Below are 22,555 nucleotides of genomic sequence, written 5' to 3'. Positions count from 1 at the left end.
TAAACCGAGATGCCTTAGATAAATTTGTCTCCTTTGCCAAGCTCGTGTGTAAGAACCTGATTTTTTATTCTATTTTTCATTTCAAATAAACACATAAGATCCAAAAAAAAAATGTGTTTTTTCGATAAATTTAGTTAATTTTAATCATTTTTATTGTTTTTGTTATTTTTATTCATTTTTGTGTGGGTTAGAAATAATCATAAAAAAATAGATAAATACAAAAAAAAACATAGCTAGGGTTGAAATTGGACCAAAATTAAGAATCATGGGGAAAAAAATTGAGTTTGAGAGTTTATGGGTCATAATTAAAGATTTAATCGAAGAAGAAATTAAAGAAAATAGCTTAATTTAGTTTAATTTGGCTAAAATGAAAAGAAATTGCAAGTTCAAGGATGAGTTTGAAATAAATGGCCAAATTAAAAGATCAATTAGGAGCTTAATTGAAGAAGAAAATTGAAATTAGAAGTCAATTTTACTTGAAAATGAAGGGTTGAAGAATCAAGGACTAACATGAAAGCAACGGAGAAATCAAAGGACATTGTAATTTAGTCAGGGATGAGATTAGAAAAATAGAGAAAAAGGTGAAACTATACCAAAAATAAGAGAATTCAAAATCTAGGGATCGAAGTGCAAAAGGTATTGAAATAGAAGGACAGATATGAAGTTTGGCGTAATTCCAATTGAAGAAAACATAAAGAAGTTGTTTCAAATCAAGTAAAACGGTGTGTTTTGCTTGGAAAAGGGGAGAAAAGAATTTGAACATTCAAAGAAAATGGTCTTAATTTTCCAGAAATTCAGGGCTTAAAAATACATATAGAAAAGGTTGATCTTCTACTGATATTTCTCCCTAATTGAATCATTTGACAGCATAAAAGGGAAACAATATATTCTCCAGTATGCTAGCAGCAATTATAATGTAGAGAGAGAGAGAGAGAGAGCAAATAGAAATTTTGGATGATTTTAAAACTAATTAAACTGTATTTTAGATGGTCAAATGATCTAGTGTTCTACTAAAATCCTTATAATGCATTTTTATTAATAAAATAATTTATCATGAAAAGATTAAGAAAAAAACAATAGTCGACACATATATGTATAATTTTGGATAATTTGCTTGACAAAACCATCGATAACAGAAAACAAGAAGAACCATAACATCTATTTTTTTCATCGTTAAAAGCAACACTTATTATGTCCACATATAAGTTGAAATTATACATTTTTAATCTATTAGGTTCATGACGAGCAATTTTAACGGTGTTTCAAGGATAAAATTAACAAAAAAAAAAAAACATAACTTGCAATTCGAGTTATAAAGCAATGATAATCTCATAGAAAGCAAATAAAAAAATATAAATCATAATTTTTAATCAATCAAATTTTAAAGGATTAAATTAAAAAAAAAATCAAATACAAAAAGGACAAGTTAACCCGAGTAACCTGCCAAACATGAGTTAGAAGACCGGAATAACTCCATCGAAAGATAATCGAAAAAAATTATAAAGTTTAATTCTCAATCATCTCAAAGTTAAATGATGAGATTGAAAATAACTAATTCAAAATGGACAAAAAATAACTCGAGTCAACACGGCTAACATGCAAAACTCTTGACCCGGATCATGAGATCGTGATAACTTCATAAAAAACAAATCAAAATAAATTATAAAGCCATATACCTTAAACCTAATGTTTGAAGATGGAATAAAAAAAACTAATTTTGAAATAAAAAAAATGTGTGGTTTTATAGTGTTTGGCTTTCCATTGTTCATTCTTATAGTAAAATGCCAAGCTCTTTTAGTATATATTAACGTTAATTACTCTTTTAATTGATGACAAAGAGCAAGAAATACACACATTCTGATTGAGAATTAGGTTTTATAATTTGTTTTAGTTTGTATTTTATGAAATTATCATAGTCTCATGACTTGGGTCACGGATTTAGTCAATTGACTTGGATGGTTTTTTGTGTCCTTTTTTTAATTGATTTTTTTTTTAATTTTACCCTTCAACATTGGGTTGATTGGAAATTAAGTTTTATAATTTATTTCGATTTGTTTTCTATAGGGTTATCCTGGTCTTATGACTCATGTGTTGACAGGTTAACCTGAATTGACTCGATATATATTTTCAGTTGAATTTTGTTTGTAATTTCAACATTCAACATTGAGTTGATTGAGAATTGAGTTTAATAATGAAAAAAAAATTATATCTGCTTTCTATAGGGTTTTATGACCCGGGTAGCAGATTTGATAACTTAACCTGAGTTGATCCGAGTCGATCTAATATGTTGTCATTTTAATATTTTAAAAAAAGATGTCTTGATTTTTTTTATTTTTAAATCAAGTTATATTTTTATCAGTCATTCAGATAATCTTTAAATCTATCAAGTCGATTAGATTAATTTTCATATAGTTTAATTTTTTGTTTTGTAAAAAAAATATCTAAATAATTTTTTTATTATTATTTAAAAAGTGATTCAATCCACGCAATGATCTAATAATACCTAATAGATCATGAAAGATATACCGAGGATTAAACACGAAAGTTAACAAGCATCAAGAATGACTATGTTAATGGCAAGATATAGAAACAGTTCATAAACCTAAGCCAGGAAGTGAATCAAACTACACTTAAATTGTTAGTGCTACAAGCACAAGACATATAACTAAAGAATCGGCGCTCTTTTACTGAGCATTAGCGTTAGGTTTCGACAATTTCTAAGAGAAAACCACTGTTATCGTGGGAATTGAGAACCATGGCACCTATCTTACTAAGCTGCCAAATATAAACACCAAGCCCAACACTTTCCCCTGCTTTGCAAGGGTTGTAAGGTGTAATAGACCTAAACAAGCGCCCAAAAGCAAAGCTGAAAAATTAACATATACAATTTCATCCTCAAGTTTTTTTTTCCTTCATTTCCATCCTTCAATGTTGGGTTTAATGGATATTGGACCTCATAATTGTTTTAATTTACTTTTTATGTAGTTATCCTAATCTTATGACCTGGATTTGACAGATTAACCCTGGTTGATTCGGATTATTTTTTTATTTTTTTATTAATTGAATCTTCTTCTCAACTTCATCTTTCAATGTTGGGTTGATTAAAAATTTAGATCCATGTTTTTTATATGTTTTCTACAGGGTTATCATGATCTTTTAACCCGAGTTGTGAGTTTTGCGTGTTAGCCAGGTTGACTCGGGTTTTTTTTAATTAGATTTTTTTTTCAATTTCATCACTTAACATTGGGTTGATTGAGAATTTGACTTCATATTATTTTTTTTATTTTTTTCTGTAGAGTTATCATAGTTCTGTGATCCGAGTTTGAGAAGTTAATCTAGGTTAACTCAAGATATTTATGTTTTTTTAATTGATGTTTTTTTTTTAATTTAATCTTCCAACATTTAATTAATTGAGAATTGTATTTGATATTTTATTTTATTTTATTTTGCTTTCTGTGGGTTTATCACAATCTCATGACTCAAGTCACAAGTTAGCTTAGTTGCCTAAGGATTTTTGTTTTTTGTTTTTTTTTTAATTTCATCATTTAATATTGAATTAATTGGGAATTAGGCTTCATAATTTATTTTGATTTGCTGCCTATGAGATTGTCCTAATTTCATGACTCAGGTGTCGGGTTTTGTTGGTTAACTCGAGTGGTTTTCCATCCTTTTTTAATTGATTTTTTTTTTAATTTCATATGTCAATGTTAGTTTGATTGGGAATCGAGTTTTATAATTTATTTTGATTTTTTTTCTATGCAGGTATTACAATCTCATAACTAGGTTTGAAGGTTAATCCAACTTATTTTTTTAATTAAATTTTATTTTAAATTTTATTGATTGAAAATTAAACTTAATATTTATTTATTTTTTATATATATAATTATCAGTATCTTAAGAACTAAATTGAAGATTTTGCAAGTTAAACCTTTTAACAAAAGCCGTTTATCCTGCTACACATTCGGTTGAATGCACAAGTTCCAATCAAGCCTGAAATCGACACACCTATCAGAACTTGAGCAGAAACAACCAGCCAAGATGCTATCAGAACTTGAGCACTGCGAGTCACATCAATGGGGCAAGGAGAACGTTGAATAAATTAAGCATGTCCACAAACTAAGAATCCTTGCTGAAACTCGATTAACATTTTAAAAAATTATGGTCGAGTCTACAGGTTGGAAACCAGTAAATTGAACCCAGTTCAAGATGAAACAACAAAATTCCCAGTTCCCACTCAAAAATCCCCTTGATAGGGTCTAACTTCTACTTCTTCTCTTCCTTCTCAGCTTCTGCAGCCCTCTTCAACCTGGCACCAACATGGCGTGCATTTGTACGCTCCACTCGAAGCTTGTCATAAGCCTTGAATGACTTCATCTCCTCAGTGACCTTCACAAGCTCCACGGATGGCTTCTCACATGCAATAGGCATAATATGTCCTTGTACTTGAGTAGCAGTTGCCAGTTCCTCAGGAGCAGAATCACCAGCCTGCAAGAATACATGTATAAAAATGAAATTCCAAGTGGAAAACCAGTCAATCATCATATTAGTCAAGCATACCCAAGAAAATACCTTGAACTTGCGAGCATGTCTTGGGAAGACAACCAATTTGGCCTTGTATGTTTTCAGCCTCTGAATGTTAGCCTGGAGTCCCTCCAGGGAGTGATTCTTGCGACGGTGATCAACTGCAATTCCTATTGTCGGAGCAAGTTTCTTTGGAATACCAGCAGCCTGGAGAAGGAAAAGGAAATGGGTTATTCATCCCACAAAACTAAATAAAAGTATCCATGGATGCTAAATGCACATATATATCCATCTTCAATTACAGTCATCACAAAACACTTCAAGTACAAATATGAAACTTGGCATAGATAAACACAGATCTTATACAAGTGTAAAATAGAAACACCATAAACTAGAGCATTAAGCAAGTGCATGCAATTTGTTCTTCAATTAAGCATTTTGGAGACTCGAAGATGATTAAACGTGAAAAGGTACTCTGCAGAATCAGGAAAAGGAAAACCAACTAACCTTGAGTTCTTCAAGAGAAAACCCCCTACCGGCTCTCACTTTCATGTTATACTTCAAAGTCTGGCCATGTACAATGGGTCGAAGAGGTCCAGCAGTAGGTCGAGGAAATATTTTGACCGCCTTCTTCTGACGAGCTAAAAATGATTTCATAGATAACACAGACATGAATATTGTTAATAAAGGTACTTCCAAATGAGGACCCTAGAAACAATGGGTGCAGCACATGTGTATATAGGGACAAGAGACGGGTAAATTCCATTACAAAATAAAGGCAAAGTGAAGCTACTCACCAATGCGTCTGCGAGTCTTTCGAGCTGGTTGGTTAAACCATGTCTTGACATAATTTTGCCAGTGCTTCTTGAAGTGCCCATTTGGCACAACATTGTTATGCTTAACCATGTCTTACCTGAAAGAGCATGCGAGTTACAGAGTTATAAAAATGACAGTCTGTACCATTCAAAAACTGATAGGAATCAAGCTGACAACATGAAAAAGGTAAAACTTAAGCTAACTATAATACAAGCAGAGTACAATCTCAATTACTTTCTATTGAAACGCCATGAGCCCTGAAGTTAACCAATACAAGTCTTCCTATTCATTCATAGATGAAAATAAGAAACCAAAAAAAGCATTCAACAGCAGGCTGCGAAGAAAGCATCACTGAGCAACAAATAACTCATGATCACTACAGCCAGTTCCACACTCACTAGTAGAAACTTAAAATTCTAGCCTATTGTTCAATCATTCCAAAGCATTGAGAGTTTAAATATTGAGATGAAACTAGCAGTTAAAATCTCTCCAAAGTCCAAACATTCTAACCTAAAAAGTAAGCATATGTAAAACAGTAAGCAGTGCTTAAAACTCATCAGATCCGACAATGTCCTTCGTTCGTAAAGCAAACAAAATACAAGACAAATATTACCCCAAGTCCTGGGTTACTTGCAAAATACAAAAAACAACAACATAAGAATTCAACAGCGCAAGAGTGTGAAAACGAAAAATCGAAACTCAAGTGAAAGGGGAGAAGCTAGGAGATGTGAAGGGAGAGATACCCGTTACAGTCTACAGAGAGAGGCGCGGTGCGGCTGTCATTGAGAGATGAAGGCCTACGGTTTTTTAAGGGTTTGAGTAAAAAAGAAAGACCTATTTTTGGGCCCTAGGTTATGGTTTTCGGGGTTCGGTTAGCGCCTCTCTTCAATGAGTTCTTCGGAGTTATCGAACTCGGCCCAGCTCACATTAATCCTTCGGAAACTTGGACGCTGTGTGTTTTACTGTTCATGGTCCAGGTTCGGGTTCGGGTCGGTCCTAAAACAGCTTGATTAACTTTTAGCTAGGCCTGAGTTCTGGCTACGGGCTTTCTGGCCGGACTTTTGGGGCCTTCAGAAAAATAATGAACAATTTTGAAATTTTCTTAACATAAAAAATATGACGTCATGAAATAGTATATTTGTGTTTATTTTAACAGACAATATGAACAAATCAGACTGAATCCGTATTTTATTTTTTCTAAGAAAATAAATAAATAGAAGGATAAATAAAAAAGGTCCATTCTATAATCTACAAATTTATGGTATTCATGAGTAATTACTCGTGTTTTTTTAGCTATTCTTTTAATCTACTTTAAAATAAAAATAAATATAAAAAAGAGAAAAATATAATTCGTGGCCTACAAAAAAATATAAGAATATCTCTATTTAGAATTTTTCTCTCGTATTTAAATTTATTTTTTCTTTGAAATAGACCTAAAAATAATCATTGTAATATCACTAATTACTTTTTAAATACCATAAAATTTCTTTATAAAATCAAGAAATGCTAAATTTATCTATCAATTTCAATTTAGAACGTCAAAAACCAAGAAACAATATTAATTTCGAGTCTATATTGAAATGCCAAAAACCCATAAACAAAAATAGAAACTCTAATTTTAATTTGAAAACAACTAAAGAAGGCAACTTTAGCTTGCTTTTTTAGTTTCAATTTTATGGAGTCTCAAATTTAAAAAATCTATGTAAACACTAAATTTCTTACAAGTCTGATTCATGGCCCAAGCTTTTCATGACCAATTAAATTATATTTATTGGGCTTATTCCCAAATTAAATTAACAAAAAAACTTGTTTAAATATATCTCGTGGGTTTTAATTTAATATTTCTTTAATAAACTATATTTTAAGTAATTTTCATATTAATTTTTTTCAAAATATCATTTAGATGAATGACATTTGAGATAAATTCCACCTGATCTATCAATAAATAGATAACACATTCACTAAATCAACAGGAAAAAAGGAGAAGAGAAAGGAGAGAACATAAGACAAGAGAAGAAAAAAAAAAGGAAACAAAGACCAAGACCAAACACAAATACTAAAAAGTTCTCTCAAAGAAATTCAAGTCTAACATAGAAACAATGGATCAAAATCCCTTCCTTCATCAAATTAAATAAAGTCAAATTTATACACTACACGATTAAAGTTTTCAAGCATATGTGAATACTCTTTATCAAATCAAATCAAACAAAATTTATACATCACACAGTTAAAGCTTTTAAGCTTCATTGAATACTTTTCATCTTCATCAAATCAAGTTAAGATATCACACAGTTAAAGCTTTGGGATCGTGTGAATACCTTTCCATCCAAAGCAAGATCTAGATCTGACTGTTAATCATAGAATTCATGCACATGAAGAACACTTAAAAAGAGCTTCCACCTTTTTCTTATAAATAAATTCATTATTGTAATTTTATCACCATTTTAGTGTATTTTTAATAAACAAAATATATGTGTACAAGATTTTAGAGTCTATTAAAGAAACAAATGATTAAAACTCCTTCATCTTATCAAATAAAGTTAAATTTATACATTACACTGTTAAAGCTTCCAAGCTCATGTGAATACTTTTCATCCAATCAAATAAATCTAAATTTATGCATCACATAATTACAACTTTTAAACTTATGTGAATACTTTTTATCTTCAACAATTCAAGTTAAGACCCCATACGGTTAAAGCTTTCAAACTCATGTGAATATCTTTCCATCCAAAGTAAGATCCAAACCTGTCCATTAATAAAAGGATTCATTCATGTAAAGAGCACTTCAAAAGAGTTTTTAACCTTTTCTTGTAATTAAATTCATTATTGTAATTTTGTCACCATTTTAGTATATTCTTAATAAGTGAAATTTCGGCATGCTTGATAGGACAATGTTCTCCTCTTATCTCTCGAGCTAATAGATCTACCATCCAAAATGAGAATATATGGAGCATATGAACCATTATTCGATCAAGTCTCAAGGTGTTGAAGTGGATACCTTGTCAGTCATTCATCTATGGACTTAGTCTAGAAAGTCCAAAATGGTCTCTCCATTAAGAAAAATCACCAAAAGAGGAAATTGGAAAGTAATTTCCTCAAAATATGAGTTTAGAGACTCTCTTTCTAGATCTATAATAAAAGATTGAGATTTCATTGTATGACTCAAGCTCAAGTATACAATCGAAGTCCAAATCTCATTCTGTTTGTTTATGTTGCTCATATTTAAAACTTTTTATCCCAGATGCTTGTCTGGTTTGGGTTATAAATCAAACCATAAGAAGATTGACATGAAGTGACTCAGTCAACTTCACGGGTCTAAAAGCAACGCAAGAGATTGATAAAAAGTATGCCTTGATTAAAACATTTCAAAACAACATTTATTTTATAAATATTGAGGCAATGACATGTTGGATTGATCCGTCAACCTATCAAATCGGCAACCTAGGTCATGGATCCAATTAGATTTAATAAATTCATTTTTTAAAACTATTCTTTATTTAATTATAATAGCAAAAATAGATAATCACAATAAATCAAACAAATAAAAAAATGATCATGACAGGTTGCACAAAAAGAATGATTGTTCGAGTACAAAAAAAAAATTAAATGGGATTTCATGAAATAAAAGGTATAAAACATTTTCAATTAATCCAAGAATTTATATATAATCTAAAAAAAGTTCAGTTGTGCTGACTTGAAGGTTTGGTGTGCTTGAGCCTTTTTTTTCTTTTCAAACATGTCATTCACTCTTTTTTGTATAAAAAAAAATAGATGACGTGTTATTTGATGTCCAGAATTTAATAACCACAGAAGTGGCAAAAAAATAATAATAGAAGGATGAGGTTTGACTCCAAAATCTATTTTCAACCTATTTTTAATAATAAACACCTTAAAAAACCAATTTATCAATAAAAAAAAAATCCTCAAAGTTCCAAAAACACAAAAGCTAATTGAAAAGTTTTTCTACCAACCCCGATCTATTTTTTTTAGATAAGTTGAAGATTTTAAAAAACCATCGATAAGACTCTCCTCGTCAAACGAAACATGTTAACACCAAGATCGACAAATTTTGTCATTGAAAAGTGACCATTAGTCAACTTTCTCTTTTCCTTGTTGTTTTTCGATGACTCTCTTTCATTTCTTAAATTTAGTGGCTACAATGTCAAAAAAATAAAGTTTTGGACTAAACTGTTTAATTTCTAAACTAAAGGGATAGAAAGGAAATTATCAAAATCCAAAGGCAATTCTAAGCAAAAAGGAGCTAACACATTTTTTTTTATAAAGGACCTTCTATGTTTCAATTTTGGTATCTTGATTTTTAATCTTTCTCAAACACTAATATCAGATATTTTTTTTGTGAAATCGAGCACCAACCCAATAATGAGAATTTTTTTTAGATTGACATAACCATAAAAAAAAAGTAGAACAATACAAATTATCAACCCCAAATCTCAATCAACACAACATTGAAAGATCTATTTGAAAAGAAAAGAAAATCAATGACCGAAAGCGAAAAAGAAGAAGATAAAGGACCACATTTGACACCATATTTGTTTTTTTTTTTAAAGGCATGTCATTTTCTTATTTAATTTTTGCCCTCTTATTTTCAATTGCTTGTAAACAACAAAATCAGATTTTATTTTGTAAAATTAAACATCAACCCGTTATCAAAATATTTTTTTATGATCACAATAATAATATAAAAACAAATTATTAACCCTAAATCCTAATCAACATAATATTAAAGAATAAAACTGAAAAGCGATGATTAAAGTGGTAAAAAAAAAACAAAAAAGAAGATGAAGAGAAACTATGAATCCACAATTATTCTCCTCCCAATCCACAGGTTATCACTGATATCATTTAGTTTTTTTGTTTTAATTTAATTTAATGTAGATAATAGATTCCATACCAGTAAAAAGACATATTTTGACAACGAGGTTTCACTGTAAACCAGAAGTGAACCGAGCAGCATCTTTATGGTGAAGAAGCTTGGGTTCCAAACCAAATCCACGTCTTGATTATCAAGAAGACAATCCTGGTATCTTCTCAATTCTTTGAAGGAAAAGGGAGAATACAAACCACAATGGAACAACACTTCGCAACAGTGAGCACCATATATACCTGAATATATAGTTCTTGTAAAATGCCGTCGTTGTTCTCCTTCCAACATGTTGCTATCTTTTTCTGTTTTTATATTATTATAATTGAATTTAAAAAATGTTTTATGAACACAACTTGCTGAACTCGCAACCTAAATTGATTTGGGTTTGAAAAAAAAAGTTGGTTCACTCCCTCACTTAAGCAAATTGTGTGAAAAGGTACAGTGATCAAAATGTATTTTCAAATGACTTGGGTCATCATGAGTAACAACCCATTCAGCAGTTTAGTTGGATATGGAAGAATTTCTCATGGGTCGGCATGAATATTGTTTCTCTTCAGACACGATTGAGGAAGAAAATCCCTTATGCCACACACCTTTTCCAAACTCTATCACAGCATAGGCCTTTCTCTTCTCACAAATTCAGACGCACAACTCAGACCAAACGTTTAGACAAGGCACTCAGGATTCTAGACATTATAACCCCCAAAACAACCGCCCCAACAAATGGCCAGAACCATCTTCGTGTCATTCAGGACTTCTTCCAAGCACATTCAAATAGAACCAGTGAACAACGTTTGAGCAACGATTTCATATCTCCGAACTCAGATAATGGAGACTTCAGCGTGTTTGATGAAATTCTTGAATCTTCTTTTATAAACAATGATGAAGATTCTAATGCTACGAGCTTGAGTTTCGATGCGAGTGTTTTGTCGAATGCTGTGAGTTCTTGTGCGTCCACGCGGGATCTTCGCGGTGGGATTCAATATCATTGCTTGGCAATAAGTGCTGGCTTTATCGCCAATGCTTATATTGGAAGTTCTTTGGTTACTTTTTATGGCAAATGCGGTGAATTGGATAATGCTTACAAAGTGTTCAAAGAAATGCCTGTGAGAAATGTGGTGTCATGGACAGCCATCATTTCTGGGTTTGCACAGGACTGGCAGGTTGATATGTGCTTACAGCTATATTGTTTAATGAGAAATTCAACACTGAAACCCAATGATTTCACATTTACTAGTCTTTTGAGTGCGTGCACTGGCAGTGGAGCTCTTGGGCAAGGTAGAAGTGCTCATTGTCAAATAATTGAAATGGGTTTTGTTTCATATTTGCATATAGCCAATGCTCTTGTATCAATGTACTGCAAGTGTGGGAACGTCGAGGATGCATTTCACATATTTGAGAACATGGTTGGCAAAGATATCGTATCATGGAATTCAATGATTGCTGGCTATGCTCAACATGGGCTAGCAGTGCAGGGGATTGGGCTTTTTGAAAGGATGAAGAGTCAAGGGGTGAAACCTGATGCTATTACTTTTCTTGGTGTTTTATCTTCATGTAGACATGCAGGTTTTGTTGAAGGAGGAAGGAATTACTTCAATTCAATGGTTGAATATGGTGTGAAGCCAGAACTAGACCACTATTCATGTATAGTCGATCTTCTTGGTCGTGCTGGATTACTGGAGGAGGCTCAATATTTTATTGAAAGGATGCCCGTATCTCCCAATGCTGTTATATGGGGTTCACTAGTATCTTCCTGCAGGCTTCATGGGAGTGTTTGGATTGGCATACAGGCTGCAGAGAACACGCTGTTGCTGGAACCAGAGTGCGCTGCTACCCACGTGCAGTTGGCAAATTTGTATGCTAGTGTGGGATTCTGGGATCAGGCAGCTAGAGTGAGAAAATTGATGAAGGATAGAAGACTTAAAACAAATCCTGGCTGCAGCTGGATTGAGATCAAGAATGAGGTTTATAGATTTAGAGCAGAAGACTGTTCAAACACTAGAGTTAGTGAAATACATGATGTTTTGGACTGGCTGGTAGATCACATGATAACTTTAGGACGTGCGCCTGAAATGCAAGAGGTCAGTGAAGCTATACACGATAATGTGTGTCCATAAGCTCCCATCTTCATCAGTAGTACGCATCATGCAAAATGACCCTTGTGTGTACTTGTGTTAATGCCTTGTTTGTGGGAGCTGCACGGCGATGTCAGGCTAAAAACCCGGGTTCTAGGTGGGTGGCCAGCAACGGATTCTGCAGTGGCGATACGGTTTGTCCAAGACGTTGAAAGGTGAAAACACTTGTTCTTGCAGCAAAAGAATGGAGCTTAATTTGATTGTTCTCAACCTTCGTGGAGTTAGTTGCTTGTCTTTCAAGCAAACTGATCTCATTTCCACCATCTTATTTCCAATAAAACAGCGCTTATTTAAGGTTCAGTCTCGTTTTTTTGAAGGCTTCACATCGTCCAAATTGGATTTGTAATACTTAAGGTATCTTATAATCCACATATCAATTCTTCCTTCCTATTCAGCATACCAAAATTCAATATGGCTTCTAATTTGGGAACTTCCAATGAGAAAAGGGATAGCTGAATTGTTTGCCTCAGGTAACATTCTGGGGGATGATTCTCCGTCATTGTGCATCGTTTTATGCCTGTTATAAAGAGGAACAAGAGGCAAAGAGGGTTTTTATTTTTTCTCTCGTTTTCTTTTCCATTTTTCTCTATAAAAAAGTTTGAATTCCAACAAATATCTCAGAAAAAGACGAATATCCAAAATGAAGCGGATTTTCAGGGATGGTATAAAGGGCTTGCAAAAGAGAAGCAATAGGACTCTTGCTGGAATGGAGAAAGAACCTCCAATACACTGTACTGGAAACAGCCACCAGTTAATGTTATTCCATGCCAATTACAATCTAAAGGTTCTCTCGAATTTCTGGGAGAAACAAGAATACAATAGCTGCCAGCTTGTATTCCTTACATGATAAAATTTGGAACGTTAAATAAATTTAAGAAATCGAAATGTTAGGTTAATTTGAGAATTATTAGGATTTGGACACCTGCAATCACATTCCAAGGAATGACCTCAAGAAATTATAGCAATTTTGTAGCAGTTAATGCAAGAGGCAGCATTCTGTAAATGTCAAAAGAAGCTCCCAAATGCAAAATGCAACCTCAAAATCTGGGTACCATATCAAACACCAAAGCAAAGTTCAGCCTATTTATGGCTTGATTCTACCATGGCAAAAAATTAGCCAAGCACACTTTATTTTAGTCTTAAACTCAGATTTGGGCATCAAGCACTTACTGAGAAGCAGATAGGTGAAAAGAAACAAACAAATCTCTGGTACAGGCAGGTCTACAGACATAGACAAATCCAATAGCTACAAGTCTCGACCAAGCTGCTAAAGGGCTCTCAGTAGTTCACAATCAACCAATAGTATATTAATAATGTTTGCTGTTGCAAATAACTCAGAGTAGCAATGGCTTTCTGATGATATTCCTTAAGCATAAATGAAAACAAATGCATTCAATGTCGTCAACAAACAGAAACGACCTTCCTTTCCCCCCCTTCTATGGGCTGATAGGAAACTGCTTACAGTATCAAATACTAGAGTCTTCATATATAGAACATAAAGGAATTAAGGTCCCAAAATTGCTTCAAAATAGTACATGCTAACAGGATCTTGAGACAATTTATTATGTTTTATCTCTAAAACTGAAAAGAACAATAATCATACATTGAAAGCCAAATCTTCAGCAAGAAGAATTATTTCCACAAGCACCTAAAAATTGAACAATGCGCTGCTGCATGAATCATTTAAAACTGAATTTGGCAAAGCATCTTGTAAATCTGTAAGGCTCGGAGACCTTCTAAAATTAAAGAATTGGGGCATCTCAGAAAATTCAGCTAGATGATGAAGACCACGCCTTCTTTTCCTTAAAAAGTCTGCATATTACTAAAAGAAAAATAACAGAGAGAATGCATAAAATAACATATATAAGCAAAATAACCTGAACAAGGGCTTACAAAAATAACATATATAATATTGCATATTGCAACGGTGAATTCTATGGTTTCAAATACACATGCTCAAGTTTAATTGGCTATTAACGCATAAAACCCCCTTTTGGACACCAAATTCTGATAGCAAAAGACTTTCTAAGAGCAAAATACTTGAAGTTCTAAGCCAGCTACTAAGGGTGCGGTGCAGAAACAATTTCGTTTTTCCATCACCATTTTGAATTCCGCCATCCCACGCATAACTCTTAGCCTGGAATGCAACCAAACAAGTCATAAGCGCAACACTTTAAAAACTTCACAATACCATCAATCAAATAAACCCGTGTGATCCGGGACCTAGTCCCTTGGCCAGGTCAACCCTCGGGTTGGAATAAGTAATAACTATGGTCTTGGGAATTGGCGGGAAGGAGTGCTATTAATACGAGTCTTGGAAATTGGTGAAAGGAGTGCAGCAGAAGCAAGCAGTTAGTTAGTAGTTAAAAGGTTAGTGATTAGATATAAAGATCCACAACCATCCTTTTCTTTTGATTGAAAAACACTTAACAAATAACAATGTTAGAGAATAATAAAATTAGAGCACTGGAAGAGCAAGGAAAGAAACTGGAGGATCAAATGCAACGAGTGCACTGAGAATTCTTACAATTAGAGGCAATAAATCAGAAACAATAGGAAGAACATGCCAAAAAGAATGATCGATTCAATTTGAGATTGGATTCAATAATAGCTACATTAAAGACAATAGTGCAATATCAACAAGCTAAGAAAAAAAAAAGGAAGAAATAGTTCATTTTATAGTGTAAGGAACAATCTAATATCTGATGGAATTCTACCACCTCTAAAAATTAACACAAGAATAAAAGAGGTAAACTTTTTTGAAGGGCAAAAAATGGGATATAATGTGGTTTTACTCAAGGTGGAATTATCAACCTTCAATGGAGAGTTTGATGAAATCATTGAGAGTTCTGATGATAAAATGCAAGAAGTTGAGAATTATATGGATGATGGATTAAAGAAAGGAGAGATTGAATGGAATGTTGATGATGTGAAAGAAGTGAAAGAGAAGGGGAAAGATTTTGTAAGAAATGAATGCCTTGACTCTAAGATGGGCTTAGGCACTAATGATAATACATAGTTTGTAAAGGTGAAAGAAATTGGAGGAGAATGGTTATTGGAAGCAAAGAAGATTAGGGATGTTTCTCATGAGTGTCAATTCCTCAATATGCATAAACATATTTGGTTACTTAAGCCGAAATAAATCACCGATAAAGAGTGTACTTCTTTGTACAAGAGCTTGACCAATATTTGGGAGGATTATTTGGTTATTAAACACTTTTATATTAAGGGTAAATTAAATTTCAAGGCTATTCTTTTTATGCCAACCACAAGTTTTATGATTTGTTTGACCAATTAAATTTCTGACCAATCATTTTATTTGTTTGACACTTATAAGAAGATGAACAACCACCGGCTTTATGATAAAAGGTCTTCAAGACGACTAAGAATAAATTCTTAGGTTATTAGGAAGAACTCAATGAACAATTTCTAGATTTTCTCATAAATTTCTAAGGACAAGAATCTCTTGATAGGGACGGTATTGTTACGAGTCTTGGGAATTGACAGGAAGAGATGCTATTGTTACGAGTATTGAAAATTAGCAAGAATGAGTGTGATAGAAGCAAGCAATATAGTTGTTGGAGTTCGATAGCAAGGGATACCATGTTAGTTAGCTATTTATTAGTTAGTTAGTAGTTATTAATAATTAGGAGTTGGTTAGGAGGGAAAATCTTTTATAAATAAGAATGTAAATAAACATGATGAAGATATGGAATAACATTAAGCAATTTGATAGTATTACTATTATTCCATCTCTCTCAATTTTCTTCTACTTCTCCCTCACTTTTCTTCTAAACTCTTATTTCTCAAGGAAGATCTTTAACACTATGCTTGCTTGTAATGTGGCAAGAGAAACTATAGAACAAGACAAAAGAAATTAAAGTAGTGATCAAGTAATGTCATTTACTTACTAGGGGAACAATATGTTGTTGGTACCAATACCAAACCACCAATCCCAAGCCCTAGACTCAAGAGGCAGGAGCCCAGATGGTATATTGTTGAATGGGAGAAGTTAAATAATGAAACTTGAGATTTAGTAAAGTAAATGGAATTATTTTAAGATAAATTAAAGATTAAACTGAACTTAGTTCCTAGACTTTAGTTTTTTTATTTAAGAACCATGAACTACTTTTTTTAATAAAAACAAAATAGGCTTTTATGTCCAGGTTTTCGTCTATTCATTAATTCTTTTTTAAATCATATGTTTTCACGATACATGTTGTGTTGTGTTTCTAAATTATAATATTAAAATTTTAGGATTTTTTTGATAATTTAGCTATTATTTTACCATCACTCTAATTGAAAAAAAAATGAAGAACCTTTTGATTTTATCACTTTTTTCCTAAAACATAATAGAAGTTAATCCTTCCTCTATTCCAATTAACATTACTAATAATTAAAGAATATCATCTAATATTTTAGTAAAAACAAGCCAACTATTCCCATATGCAAGGTAGAAATCTAAGCTAATGAGCTAGAAATAGCAGGAGGGAGATGAAAGCTTGAGCCAACAAACAAAGGAGCACCCGTCACGAGGAAGAAAAGGAGAAAAAACATGCCGAAATCCATGATAAAACCCGTGAGAAGACGTCATCCAAAGTAAAAAAAAAAAAAAAAAAAAACTATTAAAATCCACAATAAAAGCATAGGAGGTCCACAGTAATATACTGACCTCTTTTAGTTTTGTTTTTCATAATAAGCTCTAATGTGTCTTAAAGAACAATTTTAACATAAAATCATATTTTTCAATTCACTAACTTGTATTAAAGGAAAAGTGAATGAAATTTACTATGATTTGGTATTAAAATAATCATTTATAGTAAATTAGGGCTTGTTCTTATATATTACATAGAGTCACGTAATGGTCACATGCAAATTGAATGAGATATTTCAATTTTTACTAATAAGAGATAAACAAAGAAGTTGCATCATATAACTTTGATTATGTTTAGGACAAAATTAATAAATAAAAAGGTTTAAGACTTTATTAATAATGGATTAATATATTAAGGGATAAATTAAAGTTTCCCCTAAAAAAATAAATTATAATTTCTTTTCATTTTTTAAGGAAAGGAATTCTCAATCATTTAACCAATACTTTTCGAGTTTTTTTTCCTTTTCAAAGTAGCACAATAGAGATTTATCTTGGAGAAATAGCATTGTTGTAAACTTATTTGGAAAATAATAAATTTTGAAGAGTCGCAGTTAACACTTGTGAATTTAAAGTTGGATGTCACATTCATAGGTGTCATTTGCGACTTCTTTAAAAAAAATATGGATAAGATAATTTCACCAACCTCTCAACTATTTGCCAAAAAACAAAAACCAACTCAACAAATCATATTTAATAAACTTAATTAATAAGATAAGATCAATTCAACTATATATGGATAAAAACTCATTTAAATTCATAAGATAAGAATTCAAAAATACATGGATAATTAAGTTTAATATCTTATAGATTAAATCAAATTCTTAACATAAATATTCTATGACAATAATCTAAAAGTTCATATTTTAATTATTAATCAAATGTTGTGCGCAAGGTAATCAACTTTTACTCTATTTTTTTAATTCAACACTCATGAATATTTTTCAACTTCAAAGGTTATAAAATAAAGGGTTTGAATTAAAAATAAAAAGAAAAGTAAAAAGTTAATTACCCTATTGCACAACACTTGATTTAAAATTAAATTTTGAACTTTTGAATTATTGTTATAGAATATTTATGTTAGATAAGTTGAGAATTTTATTTAATCTTTAAGATATTAAAGTTAAATACCCATGTGTTGTCAAATCCTTATCTTATAAATTAGAATTAATTTTTATCCATATATAGTTGAATTGATCTTATCTTATTAACTAAGTTTGCTGAATATGATTTGTTGAGTTAGTTGTTTTTTTGCTAGAGAGTTGAGAGACTAGAGAACTTATCTCAACCGTATTTTTTTTAAAAGAAGTTGCTAGTAACACTTGCGACTCCAAAGTTAGAGGGGAGACATGTGACTTTATTTTTGCAGGTATCAATTGCGACTCCTCAAACAATGCTATTTTTTTAAATAAGTTTTTAGTTATGCTATTTTTCCAAAAAAAAATATTTCCTACTATGCTACTTGGAAAGAACAAAACTCGTACTTTCTGGTGTGTCAAATTGTACGTGAAAAAGTATGGATTTGCCATTCAAACCGAGTTTAAAATATATTGCCAAATGGTTAAGTTCAACACCGAAACTTGAGATTTAACACAATTAATGAAAGTCTTTTATTAGTTTAACAAATTACTACTACTCTACTTAAAGAATTGAAAATGTTTATGGTGCTTCGTTATTCTTATGAACAATAAATCACCTTAATTTTTTTCAAACTTTTTTTTCTTTTTTTTTTAATTCTACCTACCATTTTTTTTCTTTCAATTTTATCCTTCAATATTTTATTGATTTTGAACCAATCATCATAATTTGATTTGATTTTCTTTCTATGAAGTTATCGTTGTCTTAAACAAACATCTCAAAATTTGGTTGGTGCTAAATTTTTACAAGTGTTTGTTTTTGTAATCATATCATCAAATAAAAAAATAAAAACATAGTTCTAAACCCAGTGGAGTCCATCATGCGAGTCGCAAGTTTTTCAAGTTAAGCCGCGTAGCCTAGGTTAATCCAATATGTTGTCGTCTTAATATTAAAAAAAATATCTTGAAATTTTTTAAAGTCAAACCATGCGTTTACCGGTCATCCAGGTTGTTTTTGGACCCGTTAAGCTAATTAGGTAATCCAATTCGGTCGTCTCAGAACCACCACGACACAACCTCCTCCATCAACTCATCTCTTCGTCGGTGAGAGAGACAACCACCGCGAGCTTCTCCCTCCGCCACTAGCTTTTTCTTCCTCGAACGCCAGTTGTTAATTCTTCCAGCAGCGGCAGCCCCGCTAGCCTCACGCCAGCCCTCTCAGCAGCGACAACCACCTCCACGTCAGGTAATCGTCTTTGTTGCCATCCTTCGGTCGCCTCCTACTTCTGCATGTAAACAAGCAGAACGTGAATTATAATTCACGTTCTGCTGTTTACAAATGCAACTTAGTCTCTGGGTCGGGCCAATGACTAAGTTGCATGGGTTAGACCAATTTTAGCCCAGCACAGATGGCTGGGCCAATCCAGCCTAGTAAAAAAAAAGGGACAGGTTTGTTGGGTCGCCAGTCGGCCTAATCAGACTTGGCTGGGTTCGGCCCAGTCCAATATAATAATAATAATATAAAAAAAACAAAAAAAATCCAAGGGTGATTTCAAAATATTTGTGATTTTCTCACATGTTTTTCCAATAATTTTGCGTAATATTGGGCCGTATATTTACACTGTAAGATACAGATTTGATATTAAAATACCACATTTTCTTCGAAATGTTTCTCAAATAAATTGAAAATTAAAAAACAAATCTCAAAATTGTTAAATTAATTTCCTTTTTAAAAAAAACAAAAAAAATTGTTTTCATGCATACAACCAAATCCTAAAAGTTTTCCAAGCATATTTTCATATAAAAAAATTGCATCTTTCTCATGTTTTAAATGCAAAATAAATATCGTAACCAGCTTATAATTATCTGTTAGGGTTTGGCCAAAATATCAAAAACCATTTACCAATCATTTTGTTCACTTTATATTTAGAGTGTTAGGGTTTAACTATAGACTTTAATACTCAGGGGGTGTAAAACTATACAGTAGAGTACAGTCTTAGGTATTAAAGATATTAAGTGCAAAATAAATATGATGTTAAGACTTTAGAACGATTAAGATTTAGCCTGATAAAATAAAGACTTCCTCACGAAGGGAGATATGTCTTAAACCTTTGACGAGACCAACAAATAGAAATACGACCTAGAAAAACAATCAAACAACAATGCAACTTACCTTAGGTAGGGTGCACTAGAAATGATGTGTCTTCTCCTTGCACAACTAGTCTCTTACTCGAACTCTCGTAGACCATAGGTTTTCTAGTAATCATAATACTAGGTGGCGACTCCTGAACCTTATAATTATAATTTTATGATTAGATCAAAAACCATTTCCTTTCTCGATACTTCTCAGGAGACATTAGAGCGTCATTCAACGTCGCCCTACGACAAAGGCAATGCAAGCACTCCTAAAAAAGCAAAATAAATCCGAGACTCAAGTCATTGTCTCGACTGTATTTAATAAGCTCGGCTAATTTAAATAACATGAATAAAAAAAACAACAACAATACATAATCTTGAAGAAAAAATTCATAGTGAAAAAAAGGATGTTAAGGTGATGCAATTATTTTTAAAGAAGCAAGAAAATCAGAGACCTCGGTCATTAACTTGATTGGGTCCAATAAGCTTGGATAATTTAATAATATGATAAAAAAAAAACATTGACAATAAACGAAAATTTTTTTGGGCAACAATTAACTATAAAAAAATAAGTCGTCAATATCATACTCGGAGGGAGAAGAAAGAAAAGCCCATTGGAGACTCACCGTTGCTCCACCATGGACACCACCCCATCACTAGAAAGATCTCACCAAGAGGGTTTTAACACCACTACAAAAGGTTGCACGCCGTCACTAAAGAAGGCCGCATGCGCCGTCAAAGCAACAACTCGAAAAGCAAACCAAATAAAATATCATGAAGTAAGCATCTCAAACTTATACTTAATCAATTAATTTAATTTAATAACAAAATAAAATAAAATTTCTCGAAAAATTCTAAATCTAACAAAGAATGACAAATAAAAAGACTTGAGATAACCCAAGTCATTTTCAAAACAAGTGAAATTCCTATAAAAAGCAAATAAAAAAATAATGGAGCACAATCTCTAATTAAATAATTTTCAAAGGATGAAAAAAAAACATACAAAATGGAAAAAAACCAAGCAAACCCTTGTGATTTTTGTAAACCTGGGTTAATCCCTCAAACGCACAACCCGTAAAATCCTAGACCCGAACTCAATCAAGAAACTCAATTTCTTACCAACTTAATGTTGAAGGATGAAATCGAAAAAAAATATCAATTTAAAAATTTGCTAAAGTAAAAAAATAATGATAAAAAAAATGATGATCAAATATGATAGAAAAAAAAACTGGAGGATGAAATTATAAGAAAAATTCAATTTTAAAAACCATTTCAAATAAAACAAATAGCAATAAAAAAACAGTGACCAAATTTGATAGATAAAAAAAATAAAGGATGGTGTACTTGAAAAAAACTCGAATTCTATAAATTATTTCAAACAAAAAAAATAGTAATCAAAAGAACAAGGATCAAATATGAAAGGAAAAACAAATTGAATGGTTGATTTGAAAATTTGGAGGGTCATGCGTGAAAATTGAGGATGAGAAAAAAAATATGGGAAAAAAAAGAAGAAAAAAAGGCCATCGATGCTAAACCGGAAGTCCGTTTACCACGCGTCCTGCCTAGGGATAGAGGGGTTGTCGAGACTCTTCGAATGCCGCCCTGGAAACCACTATTCAACCACCAAATGCTACCACACTTGCCAACCAAATTGCATGAGAACTACCCTCGCACTGACGTCTGTGATGCACATGTCATCCATTTTTTATTAATATTTATGTATTTAATATGATGAGATTTTCTCTAAGTCAACTTGATTATAATGAAAAAAACAATAAGAAAAATATGAAAAAGCTCTTGAGTGGTTTAAGAATTTTCGTTTTTAAAAATTATTTTTAATATCACCACATGAAAACAATTTGAAAACATATAAAAAATTAATTTTAAATAAAAAAAATTTTCAAACTTTTAAAAAATTACAATTTCAACCATATTATAAAACGATGAATAACAAGGTGATCACATTGTCAAGAGGGATCGCTCCAGTAACTATAATATAAACAAGCAAGCGCGCATGAGCACAAGCAACCTCTACCCACCTAATAGTTGTAAATTGTAATCGTCACATGCAATTGGGTATTTTTTTTTTTATTACAAGGGTCCATATTGATAATATAGTTTACTTATTTATGTCTCTGGCTCAGCAGTAATTTATGTCTCATGGGGGGATCTTGTTTGCGCAACGTCCCAAGACAAAAATCCAAAGACAGCGGTCCCTGAAACTGGCAGGCAAGCAGATACCTTCACCTAAAAGACTCGAACTCACCATGTTCTCACGTGCCAGAATTACTTTACTGAATAGCACATAGAGATGCAGACAAAATCTCCGATA

General features: G+C 32.1%; 2 protein-coding genes across 3 annotated transcripts; one reads left to right on the top strand and one right to left on the bottom strand.

The window, feature by feature from the left end:
• Positions 1–4,074: 4,074 nt before the first annotated feature.
• On the bottom strand, positions 4,075–6,222 carry LOC7467594 (60S ribosomal protein L13-1). Of its 2 annotated transcripts, none has more exons than XM_024587224.2 (5): positions 6,081–6,222; positions 5,319–5,434; positions 5,029–5,162; positions 4,570–4,728; positions 4,075–4,485 (listed from the first exon to the last, which is right to left on the bottom strand). In XM_024587224.2, exons 2-5 carry the CDS (start codon positions 5,425–5,427, stop codon positions 4,264–4,266), a joined length of 624 nt encoding a protein of 207 aa, XP_024442992.1. In that variant the 5' UTR covers positions 5,428–5,434; positions 6,081–6,222; the 3' UTR covers positions 4,075–4,263. The 2 variants fall into 2 exon arrangements, with proteins under 2 accessions (XP_024442992.1, XP_052304153.1); XM_052448193.1 differs by lacking the exon at positions 6,081–6,222 and adding an exon at positions 5,848–6,070.
• Positions 6,223–10,281: 4,059 nt separating this feature from the next.
• On the top strand, positions 10,282–12,750 carry LOC7467593 (pentatricopeptide repeat-containing protein At2g37320). The gene has a single exon (XM_002323406.3). The coding sequence runs from the start codon at positions 10,762–10,764 to the stop codon at positions 12,340–12,342; it is 1,581 nt and encodes a 526-aa protein (XP_002323442.1). The 5' UTR covers positions 10,282–10,761; the 3' UTR covers positions 12,343–12,750.
• Positions 12,751–22,555: the final 9,805 nt, after the last annotated feature.

The sequence above is a fragment of the Populus trichocarpa genome, chromosome 16 (assembly GCF_000002775.5).
Source record: "Populus trichocarpa isolate Nisqually-1 chromosome 16, P.trichocarpa_v4.1, whole genome shotgun sequence".
In the NCBI taxonomy this organism is placed as follows: domain Eukaryota; kingdom Viridiplantae; phylum Streptophyta; class Magnoliopsida; order Malpighiales; family Salicaceae; genus Populus; species Populus trichocarpa.
The sequence above is the reverse complement of the archived record's forward strand: the minus strand, read 5'-3'. Positions and strand labels throughout refer to the sequence as shown.

Bases quoted from the DNA above. Each gene is read 5' to 3' on its own strand.
- LOC7467594 (XM_024587224.2), bottom strand. From the start codon at position 5,427: ATGGTTAAGCATAACAATGTTGTGCCAAATGGGCACTTCAAGAAGCAC. The intron at 5,163-5,318 runs GTGAGTAGCTTC...AATCATTTTTAG, and splicing joins AAAGACTCGCAGACGCATTG to CTCGTCAGAAGAAGGCGGTC. The intron at 4,729-5,028 runs GTTAGTTGGTTT...TTCCTTCTCCAG, and splicing joins TTTCTCTTGAAGAACTCAAG to GCTGCTGGTATTCCAAAGAA.
- LOC7467593 (XM_002323406.3), top strand. From the start codon at position 10,762: ATGAATATTGTTTCTCTTCAGACACGATTGAGGAAGAAAATCCCTTAT.